Genomic DNA, 21069 nt, shown 5'->3' with positions numbered 1-21069 from the left:
TGCGGAATAAACTCCAAATTTTGCCGAATGATAATAATTTTCCCAAATAGAACATCAAATTTTGCAGAATGGAACTCCGAATTTCGCCGAATGATGATACTTTTGCCAAACAGAACTCCAAATTTCGATTATGGTAATTTTGCCGAATGGAACTCAAAATTTCGAAGAATGATGATAGTTCAACCGAACAGAACTCCAAATTTTGCCGAATGATGATACTTTTGCCAAATGGAACTGAAAATTTCGCTGAATGATGATAGTTTAACCGAAAAGAACTCCAAATTTTGCCGAATGCTGATAATTTTTGCCAAATGGAACTGAAAATTTCGCTGAATGATGATAGTTTCTCCGAACAGAACTCCAAATTTAGCCGAATGGTGATAATTTTGCCAAATAGAACTCCAAATTTAGCCGAATGGTGATAATTTTGCCAAATAGAACTCCAAATTTTAATGATGATAATTTTGCTGAATGGATCTCCAAATTTTGCCGAATGGAACTCAAAATTTCGCTGAATGATGAGTTTTACCGAACAGAACTCCAAATTTTGCCGAATAATGATAATGTTGCCAAATGGAACTGAAAATTTCGCTGAATGATGATAGTTTTGCCGAAAAGAACTCCAAATTTTGCTGAATGCTGATAATTTTGCCAAATGGAACTGAAAATTTTGAAGAATGATGATAGTTTCTCCGAACAGAGCTCCGAATTTCGCGAATGATGATAATTTTGTCGAATAGCAGACAAAATTTTTCGAAGCACATAGTGACCTACCGTGACCTCCCATTCGGGTTCCTCTTATTATAAGTAAATATTTTTTGAAGAAATAAAGACTAAAATGAATATCATGCAGTGAGGGAAGAAATTTATAGGTCAGTAAAACACACACTATGCAAATAGGAAGGGTTCATGATAAAAATAATGCATGTATCTCATGCTAGTATGGCCCCTAATGGGTATAATTAGGGGGTAGAACAATGGGACCCGGAGAATAAATGGTCCTAAGATGAAAAAGAAAGATTAAAACTATTTTGATGCGTTTGTTTCAAAGTTGAACAAACGTTCTGTAAAAGGAGAACTGCATTAAATGTTGGGGTCAAGCATTATGCTAGAAATGTTATGATATTATGAAACTACGTAGCGTGAAATATAATAAAAGAAAAAGCAGACAAAAATTTTCCCAAAATAATTATGTTTCTTATAAAAGTTTTATCATGATATTTCATTAAGTTATTGTGTAATTCTAAAATACTAAAAAGTACTGCCGAATGTATTTCTAAACAAAATATTTGGGAAAATCTCTGTTGAAAATTTCCCAATAAAAACCTTAATCTTTGGAGGTTGCCTTATTTCCAACAGTTTGACAGAATAAATTTGATATATTGTTTGTTTTCAAAAACGATGTTGGTAAACGACAAAGTAGATAGCAAAGGATGATTCTGGACGAATTGTAATTTATTCTAATTAAAATTTTACGTTTAATTAAAGATTTGAATTTTCATGCAGTTGATAAAAATAAATCCTCTTTTTTTTAACATTTTGTTTCGATTAAATTTTCTTCCTGAGGGTGTTTGTTTTAAAATGACTATCGGAGAAACTACTGACTGATTTAATTTTCAATCACATGACTGAATGCACAAATGCAGGAAAATAAATTTACACAACCTTTCATTCGAATAAATAGGTCATCACGGAAGAAAAAAAAATATTTATAGTAATTAATAACTCAGGCATTAAATTTAAGCTATTGTATTGTAAATCACGCTGAGAAAATAAACAATTGAAATTGTTTCGCATTTATTATAAAGAAAATTAAACGAACAAATCTTTATTCTACACCTCATCAAAATTCATCAACCACATTCTTTTCAAATACAAACTCTGAAAATTTATGAAGGAAAAGAACCGGCGGTGCTTTTTATTCCCAAGAAAAGCTTTGTGTGTAAATGTCACATGGAGCGAGTATTGTTATCTGTTCAAAATTAGTCGCGAGCGTTTTTATTTTCGCTCGCCCAACATTCTTTCGCGAATATTGGAAGCTTGATTAATCAGGAAGAATTCGTTGACTTTTAACATTATCTCTGCGAGGAATAATGGAAGTTCAATTCATACCGTAAATTCTCGTCTGTTCTTTTGTGACAATGCTTGTCGATTTTCTTTTCTTTACAGCTGGAGTAACAGATTACGAATCAAAATGCAGCGTTAGTCTCGTGCTTTGATTAATTATAACGTAATTAATCAAATTCGTTCTAGATGGCGATCGTAGAATGATGTAGGCTCAATGCTCTTTGAGATATAAGTCCTTTGGTTTAAGGATTAAAACTATTCCTTCATTGCATTTCACTAGTGATGTTTTAAATAAATTTAAGCAGATTGGTGAGTAGTATTGTTTTAAAAAATTAGTAATTTGAGAAATTTTGATGCTAGTCTTCATTATACAAAGTTAGAACAAAAGATTGGATTTAAAAAATGTATATTTTGTAAACTATTACACGTATTAAAATGATTAGTACACGAAATTAAAAAATATATACAAAGCCTTTTTCAGTTTACAAATTTTCAACGCGTGAGCCTTTTGGTATACAGTGAAACCTGTGTAAGTTGACCACTGGCGGTGGACTACTTTAGTGGTCAACTTAGACAGGTGGTCAACTTCACAGGCTTTACTGTACGTCAAAAGTCTAATTCGCAACTCTAGAGCTTAAATATTCCACCTTGTGTGATTTAAAATATTTCAATTAAACACTTACAAATCTCATTGGACAAGTCATATCTCACGTCAGCGGGTTCGAAATGGTTTTACTTCTTTAGCTGCCATTAGCCAGACACTGCAGCGCCTCCTATAGCTCTTTTATTTTCGAATTTGTAATTCATAATGATCTTCACATTTTGTAGCATGACTCTGTCAATGATTCGTAATGCTGCACAATCTGTAATATCACCCTATCGATGGAGCTAAGGCCCCTATATAGACGATTCGACTCATCAGCTTGAGATCAGACATTTTGGATCGGAGCACATGTTTGAGTGGTTGTCTTTTCTTTCAAGTTATCGTGTTTAGTGATTTTTCACTGCGAGCAATGAAGAGCGGTACGTAAATTGTTTATTACATAAAATGTTATTTTTGGCCAATTTGGCGAAACCCGAAACTTTGTTCTGGGAACATTAGTTCAGCAGCAATGAAAAATTCGATCCAAAATGGCTAAATTTAAACTGATGTATTATGCTGCTGTGTAGCGTTATGTAGCTGCTCCATATATATCGTTTTACTGCAGATTTTTGTACTATTTGGCTCGAAATGCTGCACAAATGAATCTTGAAGCTCTTATATTGTTTTTGTCATCGGTAACTGAGAAACATGGTCTTTGACGTAACCTCATAAAAAATCATTTGGCGTGTGATCAACTGTGAGAACTAGATTACAGATTAGATGTTTGTCGCTTTAATAAGACGCGCTCATTGAACACTAGTAACTGAAGCAAAAATACTATATTTTTCGGTTTCGTATACAGATTATGTTCATATAAAAAAAATTTAAATATTTAAATATTTATACAAATAAATTTAAATATTTAATATCTGGTCCTTCTTTTGTGCTAATCCTGTACAGAGTGTACTGGTTAAGTGTTGTCCGTTTATTTAAATGAAGACATTGAAAAAAAAAATTTAATGCCTTCAGCAATATTTACTGCATGAAATATTTTGTGCGCATTTCGATTCTGAATTATTTCCGCAGAAAACTTGCCCCCATTAAAGTATTTCTAAATACAATGATTCAGCATTTACTCAACCATTTTGTTTAGGGACTGCAATATATCAAACAGGTATGAATTCTGAAATTTCGTTTTGCAAGTTTTAGAGCTTACGAAATGACACAAATGGAGTAAAAATACCTCACAACCTTCAGTTTATTTTCTCACCATTTTCCTGTTGTAAATTTGTCATTTTACTTATATTTCAAATATTCTCTAAAATATGACTGAATCTGATTTCATAGAGAACTGCACAATTAAACGTTGATTTCATCAACTCCGCAGAACAATCTAATATTCAACGAAAGGTCAGCCTAAAATTTTCTCGCGTGCGGATCGCCCGATGTAAATCATTTATGCAAATGGCCACAAACTTTGGAACTTAGCAAACAGATTTGGGTGCAGGGAGAGGCTTGTCGAATCGAATTCAATAATTTCTGTCTGACGCCTGATGGACATCCATTTGCCGTCCACGTAAACTGATTATTCATTAGGCTTAACAGAAATGACAGCCCCTGCTTATGTGTCACCGCTCGGGCTCAGCCTTGTATTAATGTAATTAATAAAGCTTGCCGACTAATGGGGCCGGTCAATCAACGCAAATAGGAAGGGTGCGATGGTCTATATTTCGTGGAGGGTTCTGACAGTACTTGTGTTTTTTAGGTAGAAAATATTTCTTATTGAATAGGGAATCACTTTTTTTTCAGTTAGAATAAAAAATGGAGCAAAGATGATGGAATCGTTTATTTCAGAAGCCCGTCAAAACATAGACTAATAATTAGAGTAGACCGAGCTTTCCCAGACTTGCTGATGAAAAAATTGGTTCATGGATACATCATGTGACTGGTGGGAGGCTTGGCGAAAAGTTTGGCAGCATGGTTGCTAGATTGCAACATTATCTATAGTTTGGCACTCGACATGTATTTTAAGACGTAATGTGGTTTCATTGTAATTTTTTTTTTCCAGATGTAGAGATTGAACTGTTTTTCTTTTAGTTATGCATTATTTTGACATTAGTAATTAGTTTTTGATCACAGTTTTCAGTAACTTTTATTTCATTTGGAACTGCTACGTCAGCGTTGGCGTGAAGGTAATGGCGTAAACGTTTTGCGTTAACGCAAAAATGTATTAATCGGTATCTTAAATTGAAAGTGTAGGTAAAAATCTAACCGTTTGCAGATTCTTTTTGGGCGCTTGCATCTTTAATTGCTTAGAGAGTTATTGAAATTGACTAAAGAAAATGCACAATACTATCTAAACGAAAAACTCACTATATTAACAAAATATTTACAACTTAAAATAACAAATTTACAAATCGTACTCCATAAAAGATCATTCTTCCGTGTTCCATCAATTCTATTTATTTTATTTCTCGCGGGCGTTGATCGTCTGCTACGATCAACGCCACTGTTGCTAGGATATCCACCAGTCACATGGTTTGGTTTATGTGCAGCAAAAGGGTTGCCATAGCTCGGTCTATTATTATTAGTCTATGCGTCAAAAGCCAAGTTTTCCAATTTTGGGGATATATCATCACATTGAAAGGTTCAGTAGAGACAAAAACTCTTTTTACTAAAGGAAATACACTTAAATGTGATTTCCTTTCAGTTAAATAGCTGTAACCCTTATCGAAAAATGTTGATGATAAGAATGCTTTTTCCAAGTTTTAGAGCTTTGCTCTTGCCTGGTTTTGAAATAAACTGTTCAATTAATAAATAGACATTTACAACGTCAAAAAAGAGAGTATATAGTTATACTCTGCTTCATATTCTTCGTTTTGTGTTCGAATGTACTATTCTAATCTACTCTATATACAAATTAATTTACTTTATATTGTACTTATAAAACTAAATTTTGTACTAGTCAAGTGCTCTTACTATATGAATTTAATAAAGCATTGCTGACGTACAAGCATAATCAGAAATTCAAATATCCGAATTGATATGTTTAAATTTTTAAAAGCACTATGAGTGTTTCAATAAATTAAATGATGATTTTTCCAAAACAGTACAACCCAACTTATCTCTCTTTTTTCTTCAAAAAAAAAAAAAAAAAGATTAAACCTTACTTTATATACTTTTTCAGTTTGTATTCGAGTGACATCTTCTGCTATACTCCATGCACAAATTATTCTAATTTATATTATGCTTACAATACTAAGTTTTCTACAGTGAGTATTGTTGATACAAATAAACTGTTAGTAACTCAAATATCCTAATTGCTATGGTTAAATTTGATAAACACAATTAGTTATTCATTATAGTAAGTGAAAATTTTTCCAAAACAGTTAAAATTGACACACCGGTTTTATTTATTTTTTCCAAAAAAAAAAAAAAACAAGGAAAAGAAATGATTAAGTCATACTTAATATACTTCTTTGATTTCTATCCGAACACAATCTTCTGCTATACTTTGTAGTACACAAATTATTTGATTTTAAATTCGGCGCACATTACTATTACTAAGCTTTGTACCGTTAGTATTGTTGATATAAAAATTCAGTCAGTAACTCAAATATCCAAATCATTATGTCTGAATTTTTGATTTAGATTCGTTATCTCGAACACCTTTTTTATGCTTTTGTAAATTGAATGTTAATATTGTTGTTCTTTTTATAGCAAAGCAGCTGTATTATTAGATTACATTTTTAGCAGTTTTATTGGCAATATTTGGTGAGTTTAGCTGTAAATGCATGCTGCTTTATGTGTTTATGCATATATGTACAATGTTTTCATTATAATCTAGATGTCGTCTTTTTGATGTTGCTCTGATGTTGTGGCTATTCAAATTTTAATCCTTGCTATTACAAACGTGTCGCTGTTTTAGAGTCCTCTAGCCGAAAGCCTCAAGTATACCATCATACATAAATATCTTTATGTACTCTTCGTAAAATTACCGCATTTGCTTGCTAACTTTAGCGTGATAATTCACAAAAATAAAAATTAATTGCTCTGCTAGATAGGCAGCAATAAAAGGCTTTTAGCACAATGCATGTTTTTTCCATATCAAAACATACACATTATTTTTTAATAGTTTATATTTTTGTTGTTTCATAGCATATTATTTTTTATTTAATTTCAAAGATAAAAATTAATTGTAGGTTACAATTTCACGAAAATTCAGTACCAAAGACCAGAGGTATTCAACCTTTTACACTTTGAGAAACTCTTTGAGATTGTCTTTCAGATCAAAGAGCCGAAAAAATTGGATGTCAGTGGTTTCATTATTCAAACTATTATAGCATCTTAGTTAAATCTAGGTTCAAAGATCTTAATAAGTTATTGTGTGTTAAATATAGCAAGTTTTTTTTCGGTTTTAATAGTTAATTATTCTATGAAATAATGAAGAAAAGCAACAATATTTAAAATTATAACAAATAATTAAAAAGGAAAATTTTTAAAGACCCGGCCGTGGTAATTTTTCATTGAAAATTGTTTTACGTCTGTAATAGTTTAATTTTGTCCATAAAATAGTTATGTTCAATTTTATAAGTAAAGCACCTTTAAGACGTCGATCTTTTATAAAATTAAAATTTACGAACCTTTATGCGTTTTGATTCGACAAATAGTGAACACCAGTGGAACCTCTTTCAAAAACCAGAGAACTTTAGAGCTCCACGGAATCCAGATTGAAGGCTTCCGCAAAAGAGAAAGTTTTTACGGCAAATTTTCTTTTAGTACTTAACACATTTTATTTCTTATTTCATCGTTTCTGAGCTTTCATTGTTAAACTAAAATTATTTATGTTTATTCCTTTATTAGTTTTATTCATATTTATACATAGTCATTACTTATGTTTGATTACTTTATTTTTGATGTGTTTTTTTCAATGAATGTTTAGTTTCTTACATTGTCATGAATTTTAATTTCGTTACTAGTAATTTTCAAATTATTTTCGCACAACAGGAGTTTTGTTTTCAGACATTAACAAATTGTTTGATACTTTGGACAATTTTGTTTCAACCGATTTTAAAATATATATGTGATTCCGAAGCAAATGCGGTAGTCAATGAGTAGAATGACTTAACCCCTTAAACAGTTTTATGAGATATGATTGCCACCTAATACCAAATCAGACATTGATCCTATAGCAACAAGTGCAGCAGAAAAGAAATCAATTTTGCAACCGTTTCATCAAAAACCCATTTCAGTTTAAAAACCACATTAAAAGCTTGAAAAACTTAATGATGAAAAATTTTTTGCCTGAATAAATTTTACATATTTCATTCGCAGAAAATTTGCTAAATTTATAATTTGCAATTGAATATTTTAGATAGTTGTGAGGTTATCTGAACTGTGGAAAAACATTATTCAGAAGACTTCCGTTCAATTTTTAAATTGACTAATAATTAAAAGTCAACGTGTACTTCAAAAACAAATGTTTTGACTTCACAATTTATGTTTGCAATCACTCAAAACGAAATTAATTTACGAAATAGACAAACTCTTTGTTTTCTTACTCGAGTTCGTTAAAAACTTTAGTATATCAAGTTAACTATCAAAAGAAATGATACATTTTAAAAAGAGAGAGAGAAATAGTTGAAATATAAAGGCTCTCGCTTCAAAATACCATTTAGTTAAGTATTTTACTAATCGATATTAGTAATCTTAACATTAATTTTGCTATTCTCTTTAAAATTAAAATCAGCTGTTTCAAGGGAGAAAAAGAAAATACATTTGTAAGTTTAAAGAGCTAATTTGGTAATGTTTTAAAACCCATTCAAAAAGTATGATTTTACGTATTTTTAAAACATTCATAAAATAAAGACTACATTCAACATTTAAAAACGCAAAATCAGAAATTCAAATAGAAGACACAATTTCGGCCGCACAGTTGCCAAGAACTTGATAACCCTCGTTCCGTAAACCAACACAGTTTCGCTGAACTAGAAAACTTTAGATGCTCACATTTCAGGCAATTTAAGTTTGACCACAGTTCACGTAAAATGCAGCTCTTTTTGTCAGAGCGATTGCGAACTAACAGGTTCCTGTAGCATGAGTTCTGACCTTGAGACAGTCAATTTCTTCTTAGAGAGATAGGTGAGAGGGGAACTTGTTATTGGTGCAGGATTGGATTCAACTCAAGCAGGAGTCAAAAACGAGAACCTCTCGCTTGTCTCTCCAAGAAGACACGAGGTGGGAACTCACCTTACCGGATCTGAATTCATCGCTCAGTAGGAGCAAAGACAGGCAAAAAGCTCATTGCAGTGCAAAAAGACAGCATCGCCAGTTAAGGGGTTAAGAAGCAGAGGACACGAAAATTGACCCAAGGCTTTTTATTGTAGGTTCGGGGACTCAGAGTGTGAATGGAGCAATCCCTAACTTGCCTTCCCCCACCATGCCCACCTTTAGTGTACCTCAAGCTAACGGACAGGGAGAGGTGTACACCAACGGCATGCCGCACTATCCAAGTAAGTACCACTACTCCCTTTCCGCTTTTGATGTTTCTCCAACTCGATGTTTGGTCATGTCGGTGTTGTCATGGCTGGTTGTTGGAATTGCTTTGATGTATTTAGTTGTGCTTTTTTAAGCCGTTTTTTGTTTCTTCTTCGGTTTGAATTCGGTAGATATTCTCGGTTACCATATACAGTGGAAGACCGTTCTAACGCACACCTTGGGACCAGAGCTTTTGCGTTATACAGGTTTTTGCATTATATAGATCATTTCACAAATTTTGAAACTAATATTAAGAATATATCAATATATTAGCACTTCAGAATGAGTTTTATCTGCAATGAGTGTTAAAGCATCATAATTACAATTTGTTATTCACAAATAAATATGTTTCACAATCGAAATCCTGCACTTCTGCTAGCTTCATGGTTTGCATAAGAGCTGCATTTTCAAGAGTCATCTGGTATTTTCTGTTTACTATGAGTTCTAATTGTCAATTTAAAAGCACTGAAATGAGATGGAAAGATGAAAAACTTTCAAAATTTAATTTCCTAACAATTTTTATTTTTGCAAAGCAAAACAGAGGGATTTTTTAATCTTCAAAACCTGTTGTTTACTTCTGAAAAGTAGTGCGGTTTATAGAGAATTACGTTATACAGGTCGGCGTTATAACGGTCTTCTACTGTATAACAACTGGAAATACTCAGAATACCGTTTCTATTGTTGCTTCTTTTTCCCCGTTGCAGGTCATTTCCCGGGTACAAATAATGAAATTTTGTAACTGTCTGCTTTTTCTCGGTTGCAAATAATGAAATTTTGCAGTTGTAGGCATTTTCTCGGTTACAAATAATGAAATTTTGTAGTTGTAGGCTTTTTCTGTGGTACAAATAATGAAAATTTGTATTTGTAAGCTTTATCGACGCTCTAGGGTACAAATAATGAAATTTTGTAATTGTAGGCTTTTTGTCGAGTGCACATAACGAAAATTTATAGTTGTAGGCTATTTCTCAGTTACAAATAATGAAATTTTGCAGTTGTAGGCATTTTCTCGGTTACAAATAATGAAATTTTGTAGTTGTAGGCTTTTTCTGTGGTACAAATAATGAAAAATTGTATTTGTAAGCTTTATCGACGCTCTAGGGTACAAATAATGAAATTTTGTAGTTGTAGGCTTTTTCTCGAGCACAAATAATGAAAATTTGCAGTTGTAGGCTATTTCTCGGTTACAAATAATGAAATTTTGCAGTTGCAGGCATTTACTCGGTTACAAATAATGAAATTTTGTAGTTGTAGGCTTTTTCTGTGGTACAAATAATGAAATTTTGTATTTGTAAGCTTTATCGACGCTCTAGGGTACAAATAATGAAATTTTGTAGTTGTTGGCCATTTCTTGGGTACAAATAAGGAAATTTAAGCGTTAATGAAAATATTAGCAATTACAGCAATTTGATGAAAAATCACTTTTGCACTGAAATTGCTCAAATATTTCAATCCACTATAACATTAAGTTAAACTGCCATGAGGTGCATATTGCTAAGCTTCTGAAGTTCTCCTATGTGTGTGAACGTGCAAAAGTTTTTTTTTTAAATTTTACGGAGTTATTATAATGACGTGGACTACTTGGCTAATCTTCAAAACTTTAGAAAACCTTGGTACCAAAAACCAGGCTTTTTTTTCTTTTATTTTATTTTAAACAAAAACCGGGGGCTGAGCCATTTTTGCAATTTATATGAAACAAAATGCTAAAAATATAAGAAATGACAAGGTGTTTTTATTAAACACTTGTTTTACTTCATAAAAAGTACAGGCTGGGTAATTAGTTGTCGATTGACATTGATCACGTTATGGCAATTTCCCCATTTTCACTAATGTTTTACATTACAATTCAATGTTAATAACGAACTCAAAAACTCAATCTGATTCAAGCAAAGTTTTTTGAAAATGATTTTGGCAACGAGCCGATGAGAAAGACTATAAAGATGTCATAGTAACATCCCCACATTCATAATAGCAGCTCCTATAGGCTGGTCTAATAGACCTAAATAGAAAAAGCCTAGAAGTTCCTCGAAAAATTTTTGCGTATAGCTAAACACGAAAAGCGTATTACTGGTATAAAAAGTACAAGTTACAGTAATTATTTTTGTTGAAGAGTTAGACACAAGCAATCAGTACAATTAAAGCCAAACAGGTATGAATACAATTGAACTTTACCGATATCGGTATCTGCCACAGACATAAAATAAATATAGACTGTCCCTTCCATAGCACGAAATGTAAAAATTGGCTATCGGAATTAAAAAATAAATTGTGGTAAAGAACTTTACCCTTTAGTTCTGAATTTGGTACCTTTATTAACACCAAGGTGAAATTGAGTTGTCTCTGTTAACATAAATTCTTGAGATAACACATAACTTTACATAAATTCTGTTGTTGAAAAAGCACTTGGCAGAAAGGTAAACCGTTCCGCTCGTAACGATAAAAGTCAGAAACTCTTATGTTGACAGCCTAATAGTATTCTTTATACTCGGTCTGGAAAATCTTTAGCCTGGTCTGAAGTAAAACCAAAGAAGAACTAGTTCACCTCAAAATAAAAACTTTATCACTTGCGTTAAAATAAAACCAGAGACGGCTAAGTAAACAATGGGCAGAGAAATAACTCAATGTAATTAAACTTAAAAACATCTGTTGGTTCTTTTAAAAAAATAGTTATTCGCTATGTGAGGTCAAATGTAATCGCTATGTGTAGCAATATTTTTTACAGTGGAGGTTTTTTTACAAAATTAAAATAGCGACTGAACCGATTACTATTTGTTGCAATCGGCATAATCTTGGTCTCAACTTCCAGTCATTTGCGATCAGGGCCTGGTTACTGAACAGACGAACTAGGCCGTGGATTGCCCCCCCCCCCTTTTTAGGGGTCCACATATGGCTAATTTTTTTTAACCAATAGCTAAAACTGTTTTCGGCAATGGCTAAAATTGCAAGATTTGACGACACAGGAGCCCCAAAAAAGTATATGGCCTAGAGCCCCCTGATATCTTAATCGGGCCCTGTTTGGTATTAAATCCATAATAAAATAAACCAAATATGTTATACCAAGTTCTGTTCTAACTCATGTCCTGAAAGGTAGCTAATAATATAGATATAAGAAAATCAGGAAATTAATCCAGTAAGATACTAATATGAACAGGCGAAGGAAGTAAAGCTGCTTAAAATTTTTATATTTGCAGAAGTTAAATGTAAGTATTTTTTCTTAACTTTTTCCTAAGTGCTTAAGATTTTCCTCTTAAAATAATGAATTCAGAACAAAAAAAAATTTTTTTAATTCTAAATTTCCCTTTTGAATGCAAAAACAAAAAGCATTCCGATTAACAAATCGCTTTAGCAATAAAATTAATATGCACATTCTAATTCATATAATAAATCTCATAAATCAGTTTTGATTAAATCTCTAATTTTAAGTCACAATTTTTTTAAAAAATATAATGCACCTGTTATAAATCACGAAACTAAATTTTTACGCCTCATAATGAGCAATAAAAAAATCTGGAAAAGTAAAAGCAAATCATATCATAAAAAGATATATCACTCCAGCCATTCTGATATTATAATTCAATATTTCCCAGCAGACTTTCAGAATCATTTACACTACCCAGCACTTGAAATATTAACTTATTTTTCAGCAAGAAATTTTCTCATTCACCCCAAACGACATCGTTATCCTTTTCCATTATGCCAACTCAACTCCACTCGCTTCCTAGTCTCGTTAAATCTTGCGATATTCCCAGAGTTTTGAACACTGACACACCATTACGTAAATTTCCTTTTTCTTAAGTGCGACCATTCTAAAATTCCACACAGTGAAATTTTCCCGCGTAATGTGCTAGGTTATACTTTTCACATAATTTTGCTTTTAATCACTAACGACACATTTAGAGCGCATTTAGTCACTGCTCAAATATGTCGGCGTATCTTTTCTATCCGATGACGTCACTCGTCTATTAGGGGATATATTTTTAACATGGAACGCCATAAACCAATTAAAAGGTATTTTACCTGCATTTTAGAAAGCAGCCGTGCATGTTACGATTAGTACTTCTGAATACAGAATTTTCCTTTAAAAATAATTTCTTCAAAAATGAAGAACGAAGCGGCAATTAATTAATATTATACTGACCAATTATACATGCATTTCAGTTTATTTTTCTTTTATAATATTACATTTGAACGCATCTGCAAAACGGGTAGAGCTCCACCTTATACATATATATATATATATATATATATATATATATATATATATATATATATATATATATATAGGAAGGAAATAATATTTTTCACCCTATATACAAGAACTAGAAACATCTGAAACCAATATTCCGTAAGATACTCGCATTAAAAGAAAAAGAGCTACAACAGACCACATGCTTATAGAGCGGTGTAGTGGTTAGACGCTGGTCTCTTATGCCCAAAAGTGCAGGTTCGAACCTGGCTCTAGTGGGTGAATTTTCAAGATGCCGAAAATCCCGTATGATTGTGCGACACGTGAAAGATCCCTCCACTACTACTCGTTTGGCTTGGAGTGCAGTTGGCAAAATTAAATTAGTACCTTAGAAGCAGTAATATATTTTCAGTACATATTTTTATTTTATTGACAAAATTTAAGATTGATGTTGAGCTTCTCTTTCGCACTTCGCTTGTTAAAGAAACGCAATGTTTAAACGCAACTTATTGAGGAAACACAACAGAAATTTATATACAGTTAATATCGGAGTTCGTACTTTTAAAAACTTGAAATATTTTCAGTATATTTTTATTTTATTTCTTAAATTGTACACAGATGTCAGACTTTCCTTCCTCATGCAATATACCAAACAGCAAGGTTATCACATAGTATTTGGATGTGATAACCGGACAGTCTGGTATATTGGATGTAGTTCTAACCTTAGCCCTGGCTCAGAAACGGTAACTTATTACTAAAATTCCTTTCACATTTCACTTATCTCAGAAATGCAACATTATAACGTAACTTATGAAAGAAATGCAACAAAAGTGATTTAGATGCAGTTTGTACTTTTAAAACATTAAAATATTTTCAGTTTAGTTTTATAGCATTGCTAAAATTTTTCATATCGTCGGCTCAGAACAACACTAAGGCCCTTAGGTGGCGATATGTGGTAGACTTCTCTGTTCGTTAGTTGAAGAAACACAAGAAACAGAAATTTAGATGCAGTCAACCCTGGAATTCTTACTTTAAATATATATATATATATATATATATATATATATATATATATATATATATATATATATATATATATATATATATATATATATATATATATATATATATATATATATATATATATATATATATATATATATACTAGCTGCGTTGCTCGACTTTGCCCGGTCTACTTTTTAAAAAAAATTGTGTCAAGTGTATATTCAACAATCAGGTATAAAAAAAGAAAAAAAAACCATCATGCAAAATTTCCCCTCCAAACAATGACGACAGATATTAAAATACTTTTAAAAATTAAAATAAAATGAGAAAGATGGATTTAAAAATCGTAACTATGGAAACACAAAATAAAATAAGTTTTTAAAGAATTGAAAATGAGAAAGTCGGAAATAAACAATGGATTCAAAAAGCGTTACCGTGGAAACGCAAAATAAAATGGTTAAAATCTACAATAGAGAACAGATTTTTGAACTTCATTTAATTCGCTTTTAACTTTTTTTCTAATGGAGATAGAGGGTTAAATTTTCGACCATAGGTCGAGTTAGATCTGGAGTAAAAAATTTAAGAAAACTGTGGGAGAATTCCTTCACTTTTTATTGATAAATTTAATGAAGAAAGTACTACCTAAAGTTCAGCTAAGCCTAAACAAATTCGAACTCTAAAAACGTAAATAACTCCCGCCTTAGTTAAGTTAGGTCATTGAAACAAATTGCGTAGAACGCGGAAAATTCTGCTCTTTCCAGCGATATATAATATTAATATGTGCATGTAATTTTTCACCCCCATATTTAGGAATCTATGAAAATTGAGCCTAAATTGGAATTAAAAAAGAATGATTCGTCGAATTATTTTCGAACTGGTCTGCAACCTTTTCAGGACTTAAAGGAACAAACTGTGAAAATTTCAGCGCAATCGGCCGGGTAGTTCTCGAGTTTTGCGAGTTCAAACACACAGACGCTTTTTGGAGACTTCATTTTATACTATGTAGAGATTCATCATATTTTTATTTAATTTTAAAACTTTTACATAGATGTCAGACCTTACTTTCGCAGTTTCCTTATTAAAGAAACGCTACTACATGACATTTTACATAAACTCCGCTCCAGCTATCATTTACGAAATGTGCTTTGAGAGTTTTCACCTGGAAAAATGCTACTTCCTCTTATTTCCCAACAGCTTTTCTTTCAAAACAAAGCGACGACAGACATTTGGCTAAAAACGACTTTCCTATTTTTTGCCCTTGGCATAATGCATTCAAACTTTCTTCCAAGAAAAAATAATTCTCACAGCTCCATAATCCAACAAATCGCTCTGGGTCCAATGCCAAGAATCTTTGTTCCTCAGTTTAAATCTATAGCTAAAGTTAGTTTTTTCTTTGCAAATTCCTCCATGGACTTTAATTCTAGACACTTTCATGTCCTTTTATTCCCAAAAAAGCTTTTGAAGGTAAGTTTTTCTTTGAATATGAGCTTTTACGCTGCTAGGAATTCCTTGCAGAAATGGACTAAGTTTATTCAAAAACCTTATCTAAATGTTTATGTATTTCTTTTGACAGCTGGATTTCGCTTATCAGTACTGTTGTAGCATTTCATTATGAGCAACAGGCTTCTCGGAATGTTTGACATATGCTTGAATTTAGAAACGTTAGTGTTTGCCTGGGGGAAATAGAAGGCAATTTTCTGGCGCAATCAGTTTTCTGGAAAAAACATTATGAACGTTTCGATTGTTTTCAGCAAGAACTCATTTTTAAAGAATCACTAGTGACACACGATTCTTGCCACCTAAAAGATCCTTAATCTTCATGCGTTTAAAAGTAAATGTATATTTCCATTGCACATATCGCGCTAGAAAAAAAAAGTCTTAAAGTAAAAGATAATAGTTTCGTTCAAATTTTGTTACATTTGTAACTATTTAAATTGCAATTTTAAAATTTGAGCGAATATAGTGCTGAGAACTTCTATTTTGACTGAAAAAAACTTCAGATATGATTTTGGGGTTTAGTGAAATGCCATGGAAACGAAATCCGAAGGAAGATGAGATCCACTTTCGGAAAGCTTACTCCATCTCTTTAAGCAGGAGTACCCACCCCCACTCCTCAAAGTACAAGACACCCACCCCAAACACAACGCAAACCCTCCCCCAAAGAGGTAAACACGCAGCAATTCCTTCAAAAGTATTTCAAGTATCCATTAAAAAAAAATTCAGATGAAAGTTTGCCGTAAATTTCATGATCCGAAGCAAAGCACCGCTCTTAATCAATCCGGATTATTCGCACATCCGGTCAACTGGCGTTTGGATTACCGGTGCTCTCCTTGCCTACATTTAAAAAAAAAATCAGAGCAGTTATTTTAGGTTAATGGAGTCTTAACAGTGCAGACAAATTTTTACTGTAAACTGTACCAGAAAAAGTAAACGAATACAGCGCCGTTCGGTACACCACGTCTCTTATGCTGCAAAGCATATATTTATGTCATCTTTCCCTTTCGGTCCTCGAATTCCATTCAGTACAACAGTCTGCGCAGCGATGTACGAGCATTGAGATGACAGGTTCGAATACCACTGCTTGCATCTCGTTCTTTTTAATCAGGGCTACTAGACACAGCGTCCTGTTTTTTTTTTTTTTTTTTTTTTTTTTTTTTTTTTTTTTTTTTTTTTTTTTTTTTTTTTTTATATATATATATATATATATATATCACATTGCTTATTGTTCTCATTTGACTGTTTTGAATTCCTATGATTTTATTTTCCCACCGCCTCCCTATGCAGCACCACCGTCGACCGACCTCACGATGCTGCTCCTCTAGCGAAAGTCTTCAGGTTGAGTTCAAATCTTACACACACACCTACACACACACATACACAAACACACATGTACACACACACACATATACAGACTATACAGACACACACCTACCCACACACATACACAAACACACACGTACACACACACACATGCACACACACTCATGCCTGCCCACAGACACAAACACACACGCCTAGTAACACAAACACACTCGTGATTGCGAAAAACATAATTTGAACTCCAGATGTCAAAATTCAATTTTTTTTTTTTAAGTAAAATAAGATTTTGCGGTAAAAAGTTCTAGAAACATGGATGTCAGTACTACTTAGTCAGCGCAACTAGCCTCAGCGTTCTTGTTTTTTTCTGCCATAGATTTTTTACAGTAATGGAAACTTTACAGTAAAATCAGATTTTACGGTAAAGAGTATTGGTATCATGGATGCCAGTACTTTTTACCGTATAATAAGCCTCAGCTATCTATTTTTTTTTCTACCGTAGAGTTTTACATTAAATCAGATTTTACTGTAAAAAGTACTGCAACATGGATGCTAGTATTTTTTACCGTAAAATTTCAGGAAAACATTTGACTGTGTACCAGCAAATGGCTCAAAACCAAAGCTCCTCTTCAGCACATAATACACCACTTGTCTCCACACCAAAGTCAGCTCTTCCCCAGCTACCTCCCGATGAAAAGTTGACCCTCCTTAATGCACAAGATACTCTTAAAGCGCAACTCTTCCATCGCTATGTACCCCTGGGGAGTCACTCTGTTACTACTAAGATTACATCGCACGGCACATGAGAAAGCAAGGGCTGTGAGCCTCAGCCATAAACGCTACAAGTTGTCAAGGAATAGCTATTACTTTTCACTTTTCCCTAGCCGGATATATTTGGATGAGGGGTTTTTTTTTTCTGTCTTCATTTCATTTTTAAACGGCTGTATGCATTTATGTGCAAGTACTTTGTCAAAACTTCCGGTTTCAGTAGGAAAGAACAGGTTGTTAGATTATTGTGAAGAAGGTTTATGCGAAGTTGTGTAAATAACGAAATTGTTTTGAAAAAGTGAAAATACAGTAGAAGTCTTATTATCCGAATCAATTGGGACCGGACCTCATTTGGATAGTCAATCATTCGGAAAATCATATTCTGTCCAAAACGAGTTGATGTGTGCATCACATGACTTCCTTTTACTCCAATTTAATGTCATTTCCCCATTATTGGCAGTTTTAATGTGATTCAATAGTTTACTCTCTAAATATTGTTACAAATCCTGTAAATAGTAATTATTGTAGGAACGTAACCTGTAAATAGTTTCCCGTAATGAATATACAACCCCTTTTTCATTCGGCTAAATTATACGACCCCTATTTTCTTTCTTTTCATTGATAACGGTCTACTACTTTACAGAAGCGTGTGGAATATTGGAGAAATTTCTTTTCGGTGTATTTAAGCCGTTAGCGATGGATAAACAGTTAGTTTCGATTCAGATTTCGAACGGAGAGCATTTTGCTCTGTTTATAGCGAGGCATTTCGCTGTGTTGTTTTCGTATTTGGAAGTAAATACGTGTGTAAACGTTGAGTTTACGGTGTTGCGTGATAATTGCTTAATTGCTGATGAATAATTTTGCAGTTGTTGACGATCTTTCCTGTACATAGTGTAAATAAATTTCCTGTGCTTTTATCAAGAACTGTGTCTTCATTTCAAGAAAGTGGAAGTCGCACCGAATCCGTTACAATATCAACAACAGTGGTCAAATTGAAACCAAATTTTAAACAAATAACAAAATAAATAAAAAATCGCCAAATTTGTCGCCAAGTTGGCGACAAAAAGACTGGCGATATATCGCCAAGTGTCCGCCAAATTATAACACCACTTGAGTTTACATCGAAATTAACAATGATTTCCCCTCAAAAAGGGGCAAAAGACCGCCTTTGGGGCATCCGAATGCCACAAAAAAGAGAGGTGCACAACTAGATCCCACTAGGAGTCTATGTACCAAATTTCAACTTTCTAGGATAGTCCGTTTTTGAGTTATGCGACATACATACACACATACGCACATACATACGTACATACAGACGTCACGAGAAAACTCGTCGTAATTAACTCGGGGATCGTCAAAATAGATATTTCGGGTGTCTGTACGTTCCTAGGCATATATCCACGTGTGATCGTGTCGAAAACAAAACTCAACATTCGTTCGGGGGTGAGAAAAATGGAAATTAAGTCCGATTTTTGAGTGAAATTTTTTTTCGCGAATACAATACTTCCTTTTTTGTAAAAGGAAGTAAAAAGAGTCTATTTTAATTAGTTTCCGGATGCATGTTGAAAATGGGAATAAAAAAGTTTTAAAAGAATGTTTAATTAATTATTTGATAGCGCCGGCCACGTAGTGAACGGATAGCTGCCAGTAACAGAACTGCACTATGAGACGATGACACATCAATGTCATCCCATTAATCTTAGGTCTGAGTTTACAATATAGCTTCGCGGACAGAAGAACAATAGTGCCGTGCTAAGCGCAAAAGTGGTATTTAAAGCTGAGTTAAAATGAGAAATTATCCTTTGAATTTGTGTGCCTCCATGTACAGAGTGCGGAGAAAGTTCCCGCAATTTTATTACATATTTCAATAGGCTGTAACTAACACATAATTCAACAAATCAACAAGTTAAAGCAATAAAAACTCTTCATTGAAACAATAATAATAGCATTAAACAAAAAAATATATAACAATTGTTCAAAATTGGCTCCTTGGGCTTCAATACATTTACGGAGCGGCAGTTTAAAATTACCGGCGATGCTCGCGCACGCATCCACCTTATCTCATTCCAGGCATTTTGCAGTGGTTGGACGACCACTCCGTGGACGGTCTGCAGTTCATCCAGTCTCCTTGTAGCGGCATAGACTTTTACTCTTGAATCCAGTCGCTCGAATAATATCGGCTGCTTTCATTCCCTTCTTGTGTAATTCAACGACAGTGACACGCACATTTTCACGATTCATAGCTCACTAGCTCAATGAACTAACAAAGAACAAATGATTAAACCTCAAATACTTTTAATGCCAATAAACAATATGTGCCAAATAAATCGCCAACATACGACTTTAACGCCAAAAAACGTTTTAAACAAAATTGTGGGAACTTTCTCAGCACCCTGTATTTGATTCGGATGAAACTTTTTCAGAATTTTTTTTTTAAATATTTCCCATCCACAAATGACCATAAAACATTGTACTTGGGTAAAATACGAGGCAAAGAACCACCTGGTGACAATAACTCAGCTTTGACAAAAAGTGCAGATACGACTTTGGTGCTTAGCACGGCAGAAGAGCACACTCAGACAGAATAATTATTTTGTGATTCGTATGTACGTTTCCGTCTTTTTTTTTTCTTTTTTTTTCTGAAATTATGAATACTGTTCGGATAATAAACGATTCAGATAACTGAATTTCTACTGTAATTGTATTACGATAAACAGTGCTCACAAAGGGCTTTTAATTCGTCCCTTAGGAGAAAAGAGACTTTAATTCTGAAAAGGGGCCCTAAAAGGAATAATTATTTTCATTTTTGAAGGTTGAATTTAGAATAAGCAGATTAATTGGCAATCATCAGTAATTAGGAACTTTGTCGATAGTATATAACCGGCAAATTTATACCGATTGATAAGCAGTAAAATTATTTTTAAGTTAAAATTAATTTTTCCTTGAACAAGAAAGTAAGATGAATCTAATACAACGGTCAATGCTTTTGAACTTCAGCTGTACTGCCGCCGTTAGATTCATAATTCACAAATTATCGTGTAAGGGGTGTGTAAACAACTCTATTGTTTTAAGGTGGAAATACAAATGGAGAGCTTACAGAGAAAATTAA

At 33.1% G+C, this 21069-nt stretch overlaps 1 protein-coding gene across 2 annotated transcripts in view; it reads left to right on the top strand.

The window, feature by feature from the left end:
- Positions 1 to 21069, top strand: part of LOC129226474 (CUGBP Elav-like family member 4) — a 568366-nt gene that overhangs the window by 471881 nt on the left and 75416 nt on the right. The window contains exon 6 of one of the 2 annotated variants that reach the window (XM_054861083.1): positions 9037 to 9162. The exons of the other annotated variant lie outside the window; for it this stretch is intronic. Within the exon in view, the coding sequence (XP_054717058.1) occupies positions 9037 to 9162 (126 nt within the window). The remainder of the gene's footprint in view (positions 1 to 9036; positions 9163 to 21069) is intronic. 2 annotated transcript variants of the gene reach the window in all.

This window comes from Uloborus diversus, chromosome 7, assembly GCF_026930045.1.
Source record: "Uloborus diversus isolate 005 chromosome 7, Udiv.v.3.1, whole genome shotgun sequence".
NCBI lineage: Eukaryota > Metazoa > Arthropoda > Arachnida > Araneae > Uloboridae > Uloborus > Uloborus diversus.
This window is presented reverse-complemented; position numbering and strand designations above follow the sequence as displayed.